Source organism: Bombina bombina, chromosome 2 (assembly GCF_027579735.1).
Source record: "Bombina bombina isolate aBomBom1 chromosome 2, aBomBom1.pri, whole genome shotgun sequence".
Lineage (NCBI taxonomy): Eukaryota > Metazoa > Chordata > Amphibia > Anura > Bombinatoridae > Bombina > Bombina bombina.
In genome coordinates this window covers 431,708,621-431,723,861 of record NC_069500.1, presented here as the reverse complement: position 1 = coordinate 431,723,861, position 15,241 = coordinate 431,708,621, and the positions used below count along the sequence as shown (strand labels likewise).

General features: G+C 36.7%; 1 protein-coding gene across 1 annotated transcript in view; it reads left to right on the top strand.

Moving 5' to 3' along the window:
- LOC128648997 (saxiphilin) overlaps positions 1-15,241 on the top strand; it is a 248,969-nt gene that overhangs the window by 214,863 nt on the left and 18,865 nt on the right. The window contains exons 15-17 of the mRNA XM_053702006.1: positions 579-661; positions 898-1,082; positions 2,652-2,841. Coding sequence (XP_053557981.1) covers positions 579-661; positions 898-1,082; positions 2,652-2,841 — 458 coding nt within the window. The remainder of the gene's footprint in view (positions 1-578; positions 662-897; positions 1,083-2,651; positions 2,842-15,241) is intronic.

The window sequence follows — 15,241 nt, the reverse complement described above, 5'->3', positions numbered from 1 at the left end:
ACCTTGACCTGCTAGTATCCAGGGGAAGCAGAATAATGATATTAAATTGATTTTTAATCCATTAAAACTCCATATTAAGGTGACATTTCTCTCTATCCTGATCATGTTTCATTGCTAAAAACAAACCTAAACACCATTTGGATATCTTATATTTTCTTGGACACATAGCCTTTCAGTGAGCCAAGAGCACATCCTATGTGGATTTCTTTACAGGATATTCTATGACAAGAAGAGTTTCAAGTCTGCCATGATACAACTGAATCAAAGGGCAACATTAATTCAAACACTTTGCCAGATTGACTAAGCCACGTCAATAGAGAGGTGTTATCCGGTATCCATGACTTTATGCACCGAAATAAAATGCCTTGCTGAAATTTTTACTTCACTGCTTGTTACTAAATGTATGCATATTTATGTAAATATTGGCATTGTTGAAACAAACACTCACCTCTAATTGTGTAGGCTTAGTGGCACCTATTTCATTCTTTTGTTTTACATTACATTAGTTGTTAGTTCATTTCTACATATTCCTGAGATTGATCATTAATAAATATTCTGTCTAATTCTCCATAATCCAGGTGTTTGGTTGGAGATTCAGATGGACGCAACTTTGGGGATGTTGCATTCCTTGAGCATCACTCTTTAGAGGAAAATATTGCAAGTGAGTAGCTGGAAATAACCCTTAACTCTAGTGTGTTTCTATAATAAGTCCACCCAACCTCAGTGCATGATACCATAACTCCAGCTTTGCAGTTCTGGTTGATTCTAATCCATTCTCTTGTCATTGTATACAAATCCCAAGAACATCTCACCCTCTACCTAAGCTATGTACTTCCTATTCCCTGCTGCTTATACCACCTTTGTCATACATTGCTGTCTGTGCGTATTGTATTGCAGATCTGGAGAAATCAGGCTGGGCTTTTGGATTTACTGCTTCAGACTTTGAGCTCCTGTGTCCAGATGGAAGCCGGGCTCCCTTGAGAGATTGGAGGCAGTGTCATTTGGGAACAGTGCCTCCCAATGTGGTGATGACACGACCCGTGATCACAAATAAGGTCTACGACTTCTTAAGGAAATCTCAGGTGAAAGGAATGGAACATAAAGGGAGCAAAGAAAAATGATATTCACTGACTTATTTTCTTCCGAGTGAGAAAATAAAAGACACAGAAATACTGACGGGGTGCTAGTCAGCAAAGATTACTAAACAGCTGCAAATTGCTCATCATTACATTCTGCATTACTCTTCTGTTTGTACAAAGTAAACCCGTGGGGGCCGATTTATCAAGCAGCGGATGCTGCTTATTCCGTGTGAGCCTTTAGGTTCGCCGGAAACAGGAGTTAAGAAGCAACGGGCTTAAGACCGCTGCTTCTTAACTCGTCCGCCACCTCTGAGGCTGCGGACTGCAATCATCCTGATCAGATACGATCGGGATGATTGACACCCCCTGCTAGCGGACGATTGGCTGCGAATGTGCAGGGGGAGGCATTGCACAAGCATTTCACCAGAAATGCTTGTGCAATGATAAATGCTGTCAGCATTTAGCGATGTTGGGCAGCGAATCATGTCCGCCCGACATTTGTTTAATCGGCCCCCAGATCTTCCTTGAAATGTTTTCCTGTGACTCTTCACCTCTTTACTCCTTTTTTAGTTAAAAGGCTGACACATCTCCCCAATTAATTGTTGTCCTGTAGTTAAAGGGACAGTAAAGTCATAATTAGTCATTCATGAGCTAGACAGAGCATACAATTTGAAACAACTTTCCAATTTTCTTTATTTATTTAATTTGCTTCCTTCTCTTGTTATTCTTTGTTGAAGGGTTTATCTAGATAAACTCAAGAGCCGCAAAGCACCTGGGTGCTAGCTGCTGATTGGTGACTGCATATATATGCCTATTGTCATTGGCTCACCCCATGTGTTTAGTTAGCAACCATTAGTGCACTGCTGCTACTTCAACAAATGATACCAAGAGAATGAAGCAAATTTGATAATAGAAGTAAATTAGAAAGTTGTTTAAAATTGAATGCTCTATCTGAACCATGAAAGAAAAACTTGGGGTTTCATGTCCCTTTAACAGATACTTCTCTAACAGTATTCACTATCCTGTAGATCCTAGACATGGGCCTCTAGTTATCAAGGTCTGTCGGACCTGATCCGACAGTACGGATCAGGTCCGACAGACCTCGCTGAATACGGCGAGCAATACGCTTACCGTATTCAGCATTGCACCAGTAGCTCACAAGAGCTGCTGGTGCAACGCCGCCCCCTGCAGACTCGCGGCCAATGGGCCGCCAGCAGGGGGTGTCAATCAACCCGATCGTACTCGATCGGGTTGAATACCGGCGATGTCTGTCCGCCTGCTCAGAGCAGGAGGACAGGTTATGGAGCAGCGGTCTTTGTGACCGCTGCTTCATAACTGCTGATTCTGGCGAGCCTGCAGGCTCACCAGAAACACGGGGCATCAAGCTCCATTCGGGGCTTGATAAATATGCCCCAGAGATTGTTCCTCCCATGTACATTCTCACTACTAGATGACAGACACTAATGCTATTGTGCAATGCTGTTCTGTGGGTGGCAGATTTTATTTCTCCTAAGTCTTCTACTATAGGTTGTCACTGCTTACATGTCTGTATTTTATATGCTTCTTTACCAGGATGCGCTGAAACCAGAAAAAGGATCCACTTTCCAGCTTTTTCATTCTCACAAGGTCTATGGAGAGAGTGACCTGCTATTTAAGGATTCTACAGCATGCCTCCTCTCTGCAGGACACCACAGACTACATGATATACTTGGAGAAAACTTTGTGCAACTTGCAGAATCTGTGTTGAACTGTACACATGCAGGTACCTGATCCCATGCATTACTCATGCTCATTCTATATTCAGCCACATTTTTGACTCACTTAGGAGTCTGTTCTAATTCAAGATTCTTGCAAAGTGCTTTATTAGTGGCAGTTCTAGACATAAATTTCTAGATTATGGGTTCCATGAGTAAGGGTAAATAGAATCACAAACATTATCACAAAATGGAAGTGCAGTTGTAAAAATGAAAGGGGCAGGAAACCCAATTTTTTTTCTTTCATGATTAAGATAGAGCATACAATTTTAAACAACTTTCCAAATTAATTGTGTTATCTAATTTGCTTAATTCTCTTGCGGCTAGATTATGAGTTTTGCGGTACAGCTATACCGCTGAAAAATTGGCCATTGCGCATGGAATGGCCGGGAACACATATTACGAGTCGCGGTGGTATAGCTATACGGCAAGCATTTTAGCCTGTAACACAACGTCCATTCCGCACTCAAAAAAATGACGTTTGAGTGCAGGATTTTAATTGTGCCCATATTACAGGTTCTGTGGTCCAGCTAAAATGCTTGCGTTACAGCCTATACCATCACGATCGATACCACCATCTGAGGGCGGCATCTGAGAGCAATAGTTATGGATTTTGCAAAACAAAAATGTTTCACAGAATTCATAACTAAAATGTTACAAAGTACACTAACACCTATAAACTACCTATTAACCCCTAAACCAATGCCCTCCTGCATCGCAAACACTATATTAAACTTATTAACCCCTAATCTGCCGCCCACCCACATCGCGACTATTAAATAAACCTATTAACCCTTAAAGGGACACTGAACCCAAAAAAATTATTTTGTGATTCAGATAGAGCATGCAATTTTAAGCAACTTTCTAATTTACTCCTATTATCAATTTTTCTTTGTTCTCTTGCTATCTTAATTTGAAAAAGACGGTATCTAAGCTATTTTTTGGTTCAGACCGTGGACAGCACTTGTTTATTGGTGGGTGAATTTATCCACCAATCAGCAAGAACAACCCAGGTTGTTCACCAAAAATGGGCCGGCATCTAAACTTACATTCTTGCATTTTAAATAAAGATACCAAGGCCTAGATTTAGAGTTGGGCGGTAGCCGTGAAAACCAGCGTTAGAGGCTCCTAACGCTGGTTTTTACCGCCCGCTGGTATTTGGAGTCAGTCAGGAAGGGGTCTAACGCTCACTTTGCAGCCGCGACTTTTCCATGCCGCAGATCCCCCTACGCCATTTGCGTATCCTATCTTTTCAATGGGATCTTTCTAACGCCGGTATTTAGAGTCTTGGCTGAAGTGAGCGTTAGAAATCTAACGACAAAACTCCAGCCGCAGAAAAAAGTCAGTAGTTAAGAGCTTTCTGGGCTAACGCCGGTTTATAAAGCTCTTAACTACTGTGCTCTAAAGTACACTAACACCCATAAACTACCTATGCACCCCTAAACCGAGGTCCCCCCACCCCGCCGCCACTCTATTAAATTTTTTTAACCCCTAATCTGCTGCTCCGTACACCGCCGCCACCTACATTATCCCTATGTACCCCTAATCTGCTGCCCCTAATACAGCCGACACCTACATAATATTTATTAACCCCTAATCTGCCGCCCCCAACATCGCCGCCACCTACCTACACTTATTAACCCCTAATCTGCCGACCGAACCGCACCGCTACTATAATAAATGTATTAACCCCTAATCCGCCTCACTCCCGCCTCAATAACCCTATAATAAATAGTATTAACCCCTAATCTGCCCTCCCTAACATCGCCGACACCTAACTTCAAACATTAACCCCTAATCTGCCGACCGGAGCTCACCGCTATTCTAATAAATTTTTTAACCCCTAAAGCTAAGTCTAACCCTAACACTAACACCCCCCTAAGTTAAATATAATTTTTATCTAACAAAATAAATTAACTCTTATTAAATAAATTATTCCTATTTAAAGCTAAATACTTACCTGTAAAATTAACCCTAATATAGCTACAATATCAATTATAATCATATTGTAGCTATTTTAGGATTAATATTTATTTTACAGGCAACTTTGTAATTATTTTAACCAGGTACAATAGCTATTAAATAGTTAATTTATATATTTAATAGTTACCTAGTTAAAATAATTACAAAATTACCTGTAAAATAAATCCTAACCTAAGTTACAATTAAACCTAACACTACACTATCAATAAATTAATTAAATAAAATACCTACAATTATCTACAATTAAACCTAACACTACACTATCAATAAATTAATTAAATACAATACCTACAAATAACTACAATTAAATAAACTAACTAAAGTACAAAAAATAAAAAAGAACTAAGTTACAAAAAATAAAAAAATATTTACAAACATTAGAAAAATATTACAACAATTTTAAACTAATTACACCTACTCTAAGCCCCCTAATAAAATAACAAAGCCCCCCCAAAATAAAACAATGCCCTACCCTATTCTAAATTAAAAAAGTTCAAAGCTCTTTTACCTTACCAGCCCTGAAAAGGGCCATTTGCGGGGCATGCCCCAAAGAATTCAGCTCTTTTGCCTGTAAAAAAAACATACAATACCCCCCCACCCAACATTACAACCCACCACCCACATACACCTAATCTAACCCAAACCCCCTTAAATAAACCTGACACTAAGCCCATGAAGATCTTCCTACCTTATCTTCACCATGCCAGGTTCACCGATCGCTCCAGGCTCCAAAATCTTCATCCAAGCCCAAGCGGGGGCTGGTGATCCATAATCCGGCTGAAATCTTCTATCAAGCGGCGGCTGAAGAAGTCCAGAAGAGGCTCCAAAGTCTTCATCCTATCCGGGAAGAAGAGGAGATCCGGACCGGCAACCATCTTGCTCCAAGCGGCATCTTCTATCTTCATCCGATGAGGAACGGCTCCATCTTGAAGACCTCCAGCGCGGATCAATCTTCTTCTTCCGACGTCCAACTGAAGAATGAAGGTTCCTTTAAGGGACGTCATCCAAGATGGCGTCCCTCGAATTCCGATTGGCTGATAGGATTCTATCAGCCAATCGGAATTAAGGTAGGAAAATTCTGATTGGCTGATGGAATCAGCCAATCAGAATCAAGTTCAATCCGATTGGCTGATCCAATCAGCCAATCAGATTGAGCTCGCATTCTATTGCCTGTTCCGGTCAGCCAATAGAATGCGAGCTCAATCTGATTGGCTGATTGGATCAGCCAATCGGATTGAACTTGATTCTGATTGGCTGATTCCATCAGCCAATCAGAATTTTCCTACCTTAATTCCGATTGGCTGATAGAATCCTATCAGCCAATCGGAATTCGAGGGACGCCATCTTGGATGACGTCCCTTAAAGGAACCTTCATTCTTCAGTTGGACATAGGAAGAAGAAGATTGATCCGCGCTGGAGGTCTTCAAGATGGAGCCGTTCCTCAACGGATGAAGATAGAAGATGCCGCTTGGATCAAGATGGTTGGCGGTCCGGATCTCCTCTTCTTCCCGGATAGGATGAAGACTTTGGAGCCTCTTCTGGACCTCTTCAGCCGCCGCTTGATAGAAGATTTCAGCCGGATTATGGATCGCCAGCCCCCGCTTGGGCTTGGATGAAGATTTCGGAGCCTGGAGCGATCGGTGAACCTGGCATGGTGAAGATAAGGTAGGAAGATCTTCATGGGCTTAGTGTTAGGTTTATTTAAGGGGGGTTTGGGTTAGATTAGGGGTATGTGGGTGGTGGGTTGTAATGTTGGGGGGGTATTGTATGTTTTTTTTTACAGGCAAAAGAGCTGAATTCTTTGGGGCATGCCCCGCAAATTGCCCTTTTCAGGGCTGATAAGGTAAAAGAGCTTTGAACTTTTTTAATTTAGAATAGGGTAGGGCATTTTTTTATTTTGGGGGTCTTTGTTATTTTATTAGGGGGCTTAGAGTAGGTGTAATTAGTTTAAAATTGTTGTAATATTTTTCTAATGTTTGTAAATATTTTTTTATTTTTTGTAACTTAGTTCTTTTTTATTTTTTGTACTTTAGTTAGTTTATTTAATTGTAGTTATTTGTAGGTATTGTATTTAATTAATTTATTGATAGTGTAGTGTTAGGTTTAATTGTAACTTAGGTTAGGATTTATTTTACAGGTAATTTTGTAATTATTTTAACTAGGTAGCTATTAAATAGTTATTAACTATTTAATAGCTATTGTACCTGGTTAAAATAAATACAAAGTTGCCTGTAAAATAAATATTAATCCTAAAATAGCTACAATATAATTATAATTTATATTGTAGCTATATTAGGGTTTATTTTACAGGTAAGTATTTAGTTTTAAATAGGATTAATTTATTTAATAAGAGTTAATTTATTTTGTTAGATAAAAATTATATTTAACTTAGGGGATGTTAGTGTTCGGGTTAGACTTAGCTTTAGGGGTTAAAAAATTTATTAGAATAGCGGTGAGCTCCGGTCGGCAGATTAGGGCTTAATGTTTGAAGTTAGGTGTCGGCGATGTTAGGGAGGGCAGATTAGGGGTTAATACTATTTATTATAGGGTTATTGAGGCGGGAGTGAGGCGGATTAGGGGTTAATACATTTATTATAGTAGCGGTGCGGTTCGTCGGCAGATTAGGGGTTAATAAGTGTAGGTAGGTGTCGACGACGTTGTGGGGGGCAGATTAGGGGTTAATAAATATAATATAGGGGTCGGCGGTTTTAGGGGCAGCAGATTAGGGGTTAAAAAAAATATGCAGGTGTCAGCGATAGCGGGGGCGGCAAATTAGGGGTTAATAAGTTTAAGGTTAGGGGTGTTTAGACTCGGGGTACATGTTAGAGTGTTAGGTGCAGACGTAGGAAGTGTTTCCCCATAGAAAACAATGGGGCTGCGTTAGGAGCTGAACGCTGCTTTTTTGCAGGTGTTAGGTTTTTTTTCAGCTCAAATGGCCCCATTGTTTTCTATGGGGGAATCGTGCACGAGCACGCTTTTGAAGCTGGCCGCGTCCGTAAGCAACGCTGGTATTTAGAGTTGCAGTGGCGGTAAATATGCTCTACGCTCCCTTTTTTGGAGCCTAACGCAGCCATTCTGTGAACTCTAAATACCAGCGGTATTTAAAAGGTGCGGGGGGAAAAAAGCCAGCGTAGCTAACGCACCCCTTTGGCCGCAGAACTCTAAATCTAGCCGTAAGAGAATGAAGAAAATTTGATAATAGGAGTAAATTAGAAAGTTGCTTAAAATGGCATTCTCTATCTGAATCACAAAATATTTTTTTTTGGGTTAAGTGTCCCTTTAAGGTAAAAGAGCTGTTTAAGTTAGGGCAATGCCCTACAAAAGGCCCTTTTAAGGGCTATTGGTAGTTTATTGTAGGTTACGGGGTGTTTTTTATTTTGGGGGGCTTTTTATTTTTATAGGGCTATTAGATTAGGTGTAGATGTTTTTATTTTTGATAATTTCGTTTTTTATTTTTCGTAATTTAGTGTTTATTATTTTTTGTAATTTAGATTTTTAAATTTGTAGTTGTTTAAATTTTATTAGAATAGTTATGTTAGGGTAATTTATAGTATAAACAGTTTTTTTATTATTATTTCACAGATAAGTTTTTATTTATTTTAATATAGTTATATTGTAATTTTTATTTAAAGTTAGGGGGGTGTTTAATTTAGTGTTTTCAGATGTGGGGGGGCTGGAGGTTTAGGGGTTAATAGGTTTAGTTTATTAGTTGCAATGTGGGAGGCTGGAGGTTTATGGGTTAATACTTTTTAAAGGTGTCGGCGATGTCGGGGTGGCGGATTAGGGGTTAATAACTTTTATTAGTGCCTGCGATGTCGGGGAGTGGCGGAATAGGGGTTAATAATTATATTAGTGTCTGCAATGTTGGGGAGCGGTGGATTAGGGGTTAATAACTTTATTTAGGTGTCAGCGATGTTTGGGGCGGCGGATTAGGGGTGTTTAGACTAGGGGTTTATGTTAGGGTGTTAGGTTTCTTTTCCCCATAGACATCAATGCGTTACGGTGATCTCCATTCTGCAATATCAGGTGTTTCTAACACTGTCTCCCCATTGATGTCTATGGGGGAAAGCGTGCACGAGCATGTAAACTCAGCCCTTGACTTTTGTGCGGTATGGAGCTTAACGCACCATATCACACAGCACAAGGAGGCTTTTCAGTAACTTGTAATGGCAGCGCTATGGAGAGTGCGGTACCGCTCATTTTATTGCGTTATTTTTGCACCCTGTTTAGCACAAAACTCATAATCTAGTTGATTCTTTCCTGAAGAAGCAGCAATGCACTACTGGGAGCTAATTAACACATTGGATGAACCAAAAACATGTATATGCAGCCACCAATCAGCAGCTCCTGAGCCTTCCTAGGTATCATTTTTAAAGGAACAACAAAAATTAGATACTAGAAGTAAATTGGAAAGTTCTATCTAAATCATGAAAGAAAAAAAAATGGTTTTCATGTCCCTTTAAGGTAGAACTACTACTGTATCTGCATAACTTTTAATGACGTTAGAATTTAAGTCCCTTCCAATCCATTAGTTAACATGATTATCACAGGGATTTTCCACAATGTAAACTCCACCAATACTAGACTTTGAGAAAACAGTGGCATACCAAGCTTTGATCTCTGAGATACCCTTCTGACCTTTTTCAAACTGCATATCTTCCTTTTTCCCCCCATGCGTTTTTTGTTTTTGTTACTTCTCAATTCATATATTGATCAAACACATTTATTGTCTGTTTTTAGCCCAATGTTTAAAGTATAACCTTTTTTTAACTATATGACCATTTTACACTACTTAAATATGATTAACCAAATGTTAATTTATGATTGTAAATAAGTGTTTTAGTTATAAAATGATACAAAATCATATAAAATTGTGCACGTTATAAATTGATATTAATAGATAACTGGAAAAACTGTCTGTAAAAGATATTGGTAGAAACTGGATCATAATTAGTGATTTTAAGGAGTTATTATAACATCTGTAAAGTATTTCAGAAGTAACATAGTAACATAGAGCTAGATTACGTGTGGATTGCTATCATTTGCGGGCAAGCGATATCCGGTTTTCAAGGCCATTTGCGCGCAAGTTAAATTCCACTCTTAAAAGTTGAAAGTAAATGTGAACGTGTGAGCGCAATCGCAATTTATGCTAGAATGATTACTGTGACCTCAGAGCTCTGGTTAACTGTTACACTTGAATAAAAAGTTGCACAAAACACATCAAAAATACATTTAAAAGTACAGTTACACTCATAATAAGACTGTCTGATAAAGATTATTTGAAAAAAATTGCATATAAAAAGATATAAGATGTCAGGCGTTAGAAAAAAATAGCCAGACAAATGGCTTTAACATTGAGAAATATACATATCTAAATATGTATATATGTGTATATACCCCTCTGCCAAAACAGTAAGGGAATTCAGCACTCTTTTTACTTTCATAAAATATTTATTTGCTATTCAAAGCATCTTTAGGTGCATTCAAAACTATGTGAAAATTACTATTGTGATTAATACTGATGTGCCCCTTAAAGGGACAGCATACACTCATTTTCATATAACTGCATGTAATAGACACCTCTATAAAGAATAAGATGCACAGATACTGATATAAAAATCCAGTATAAAACTGTTTAAAATCTTACTTAGAAGCCCTCAGTTTAGCTCTGTTGAAAAGGTAGCTGGAAACCCGACTGCAAGTGGGAAATAAGACACTCCCCCCTCTCCCTTCTTTTGCATAGGAAAAGACCCTTTACACAAACAGGAGCAAGCTGGAGTAGGTAGCTGACGGTATTCTCATAAAACGTTGGGGCTTGGTTAGGAGTCTGAAAATCAGAGCAAAGTTATTTAAAAATAAGCAAAAGTATATACATTTAAAAAAAACAAAAAAACTTAATGGGCTATATAAATAGATCATCTACAAAACATGTATGCAAAGAAAAAATGAGTGTATAATGTCCCTTTAAGTTACAATCTATACAATATGTTACAAAACATCTTATTACAATAATGATAAAAGATTGTCCATCTTCAAACATTAAACATTGTTTCAATCCTGTAACTTTTAGCCTATTTAATTGATTAATAGGCCCAACTGTCTTTTAAGATTTACATAAAAATCTCCAGAATCTCCCAACAATATGCTGTATTCGACCGCGGCTATTTTAACCGCTCTCAAGGTCTGTTAGAGGTAGATTCTTAATAGCGACTTTCAGGACTTTAAAGGCCAGGTAACATCTAAACAATATGTGGGAAATGTACCTGTTGGGTATTATCTGACCTTTTTGAAATCAAGCTTCAATAGATCTAGAGAGCAGCGAAAACCGCTGTCATTTGGAAAGCCATTAAAACAGGATTACATGATTTACTGATATTCAGCTATAAGCCAATATACTAACTTTCCCTGTATCTGTCGCTAATAAGAATCTATGGAATATATACCTAGCGCCTGTGTAATCCTATATGCTCCGGCTGTCTTGACCTCTAGCTGTCAATAAGGAACTCTAAAAATATATGGATGTAGCCTGAGCGCCTCAACTAGAAGTGGGCTAGGATGTGAATAGGGAGTACACGTGTATTTATTAATGACAATAAATGTTGACAGTTAAAACAATTAAAACAATAATTCAAACAAAAGTTTAAAACAATAAATAATAGGCAATATGCAAAGGTACCTATGTGGTATAATAGAGAAACTACTAAAAAAGCTGAAGAGAGAGCTAGGAATACAGAAAGAGATAATCTATTAACATACAAAGAAAAACAAAATAATCCTGAAGATAAAATAAAAACACCATTTATTACTGATTATCATGATGATCATAATATAATAAAAAGAATAGTAAAAAAACACTGGCACCTTATTAAGGAAGATGACATCTTGGGAGATAAGATCTCTGAAACACCAAATTTTATATTCAGAAAAGCTACTAATCTGAAGAATTTACTAGCTCCCAGTGAGTTCAAACCACCTAAAAAGACATATCTGAAACAAAAAGATCTGAATGGAAAAGGAATTGCAGGGTTCTTTCCATGCTATTCCTGTAAAGCCTGCAAACACAGTAAAAAGTTAAATAATATTAAAATCAATAAAATAGAGAAACCTTTCACAATTAAAGATACAATAAGGTGCACAACGAAAAATGTAATATACATCCTGAAATGTTCTTGCAACCTTTTCTATCTAGGTGAAACAAAAAGAATGGTAAAGGACAGAATCAGAGAACACCTAAATAACATAAAAAATGGGATCGATGATACACATCTTTACAAACATTTTAAAACAGTCCATAAAGGGAACAACAAAGACCTGTTATACTGGGGATTAAAAAAAGTACATAAACATTGGAGAGGAGGAAATCTTGAAAAGAAATTATTAATCAAGGAAGCAGAATTAATATATAAATATGACACACTATACCCCAGAGGCCTGAATTCTGAATTAGATCTTTCCCCCTTTCTATTGGAATAATACCATAAACCACCCCCCAACAATACTTTAATTCACATTAATCTACATTATTAGTAGACATTGTATATAATATATATTCACCTTTTTATAATGAATTATGGATTTTTATATTATATAGTTAATTTTTATTGTTAGGCCCAGCAAAGTCTCCAAAATATGGAATGTGTAATATTTTACCTAGGTTTTAGAGCAATACCTATTGGATAGGCCGATTAATTTTATAATTATAAATTGATGTATCTGAAGTTTAATTTTAATTCATGATATTTTACCTTGCAACATATATTTTATTTTATATCCACTTTATAATTTAAGCATTACTAGCAAAAATAGCACTGTAATAGTAAAACAAGGGAGTTCAACTATTCATTGTGATACAAGTATGAGTTTTTCAAATATTCCACCTTAACAGAATGCGAGCAAAAAAATTCCACCTTTAATCTATTGAAGCAATAACCAATCAAAGTCTGGCACCAGCTATAAATATCTACACTCAGGACTCACAAGTATCTTGATAAAGCTCTGAATAAGAGCGAAACGCGTCGACCCTTGTGACCCTTGGTGGCTTCCAGTGATTCCTGTGACCCTCAGTGGTACTAAGTGACTTTTCTACAAGCTTTTGAATTAAGCAATCGAAAAAGTGTTATGACAGTATAACCCGGGTTATTTTTACTACCAACAACTACTACATAACATCTTTCAAGCATCTCTTTCCTGCGTGTACAACACTAAGTGCAGGATTTTTTGAAACACAGAGGCTCTGAAAAATTAAAGAGCCAAACTGTTACTTAATAACGGATTCAGAAGATAAAAGACCAGACAGTGACGTCAGACGCCGACTACATGCGGCGGGTCTGAGTTTACAGTCGCATCGAGGAAAACAGCAGTGAATAAACCGGCTGTAAGGGAGAAGGTAACTCATACGCTAAGTATCACAATATTCATCTAACCTCACTTTGAACCGCTAAGTCTGGGACTGCATACTGCAAAACCTTACTGACTTTGTACAACTTTAAATTGCCATAATAAGAAACATTTCTGTTAAGAAAATACGGCAATGGGAAATCCTTAGAAACCTGATTGCAAAGACTCCCTTGTTTATATAGAGTTGCAGAAATTATTAGGAATTCAGAATCTACTGCTAACAGATACTGTTTTTATTTTAATTTTTTAATTTTGGGGAGACGTCCCTTTTATTTAATTCGATTTTTATATTGTTATAATAAATAACTTTTATTAACATTTAATCTCCTCTTTTGTTGTTCTTTTGGCATATATTTGTACAAAAGAGAAATACCTATATAGTATTTGAATGAAGATATATATTTGAACATCGGTATACTTAGAATTTGTAAGTTTAAACCAAGTTTAAAACGTATGAAATTTTCAAGAGAAATATTGATTCTATATAGCAGTGTATATTAAAAATCAAAGAATTTTTGGTTGCAGAAAATTTGTCACACAGTGCACTTTATTTAAATTATTATAAATTATGATATATGGTCATAATATATCCTAAAACGTTATAAAATACACAAACTATTACACAGCATTTATATAAACAAACACTGAAATTTTAGTTTTATATATTTAAAGCAATTATTTGAGCAGACACTGAATACATAGACACATACTGTGTTAAATATTCACCATTTAGATTTCTTAAGCTTTCACTAGCGCCCTCACGCCCCACCCCTCTTTTTTGTATAACACAAAATTAGTCTGAAGGACTTATTTACTGTGAGGTGTTTGGAATCACTGTTTCCAGCGCTCTACTTATCTCACTTACACCTTGAATCTCCTTTCCTTCACAAAGTAGTAGCAGCAGGACACACACTTATTATTAATTTTATTTTTAATATGGAAGATCTATTTGACTTTAGAGATCAAATATTCCTTGAAATGAATGACAATAATAGTCCACCTATGAACTATAATTCATCTGATAAAATTTCGGACTTAATGCAAAAATTAGAAATATATATGACCAAAGAATTAAAACAAAAAATGGAACTCACTTTTTTAAATAAATATACAGCGAAAAACATCATACCAAGAGGTTTAAAACTAAGTAAAAATTGTACATTTCAATTAACTGATACACTACAAGCTGAGTGGACAGACACATTAAAGAAAGCTTCTAATACCCTTATTGACATTCTAAAAAGATCAAGAAAAGAAACACTGGTAGAGATTGAACAAAACATTTTAGAAATTAAAGAAAAATTGAAAGATAAAAAAAGCAGTAATGAATATAAAGAAAAACAAAAAATAATAATTGAAAAACTATCCAATCTCAATAAAGACCTTCTTAGAACTAAATGGAATAAGATGGAAAGGGACATCAATGATAACAACCCAAAAACCAATGAAAATATTAATAAAATTGAATCAGAACACACACACAATAAAGAACAAAGGAATGAATATAAACATGAATACAAACAAACTAAACCCATCAGAACATTTCATTCATATAATAATAGAAGAAGTGATCAAGAAAATAGAAGAAACCATTATTCTTATAATAACAACTATGAACATGATAGATTCTATGAAAGAAATTGGCAAGCTGATAGACCAAGATTCCCAAGATACCAAAATAGAGAACACTTCTATTCTGAATTTCAACATAATACCTTTAGGCAACACCCATACAGGGAAAATCAAAATAGACACAACAATTGGGAATATCCCAGAAACACAAATAGAAGGAACAGTTCCAAACAAGAACAATACTGGGAGACACCAACATATAATCGTTATGAATCCCTTGGGAATGCCAAATCAATAAAAGATAATCAATCTAATAATGAACCAGTTTTTTTAGAGAGGAGCCCTCTAAAGGAGGGCACCTCAAGGGAGTTAAACAGACGAGAGACAGAACAAAATACAAGAAAGAAAAGAAGCCTAGAGGAAAGAGAGGAAGAGGAAGGTCAAAACGAAGCAAAA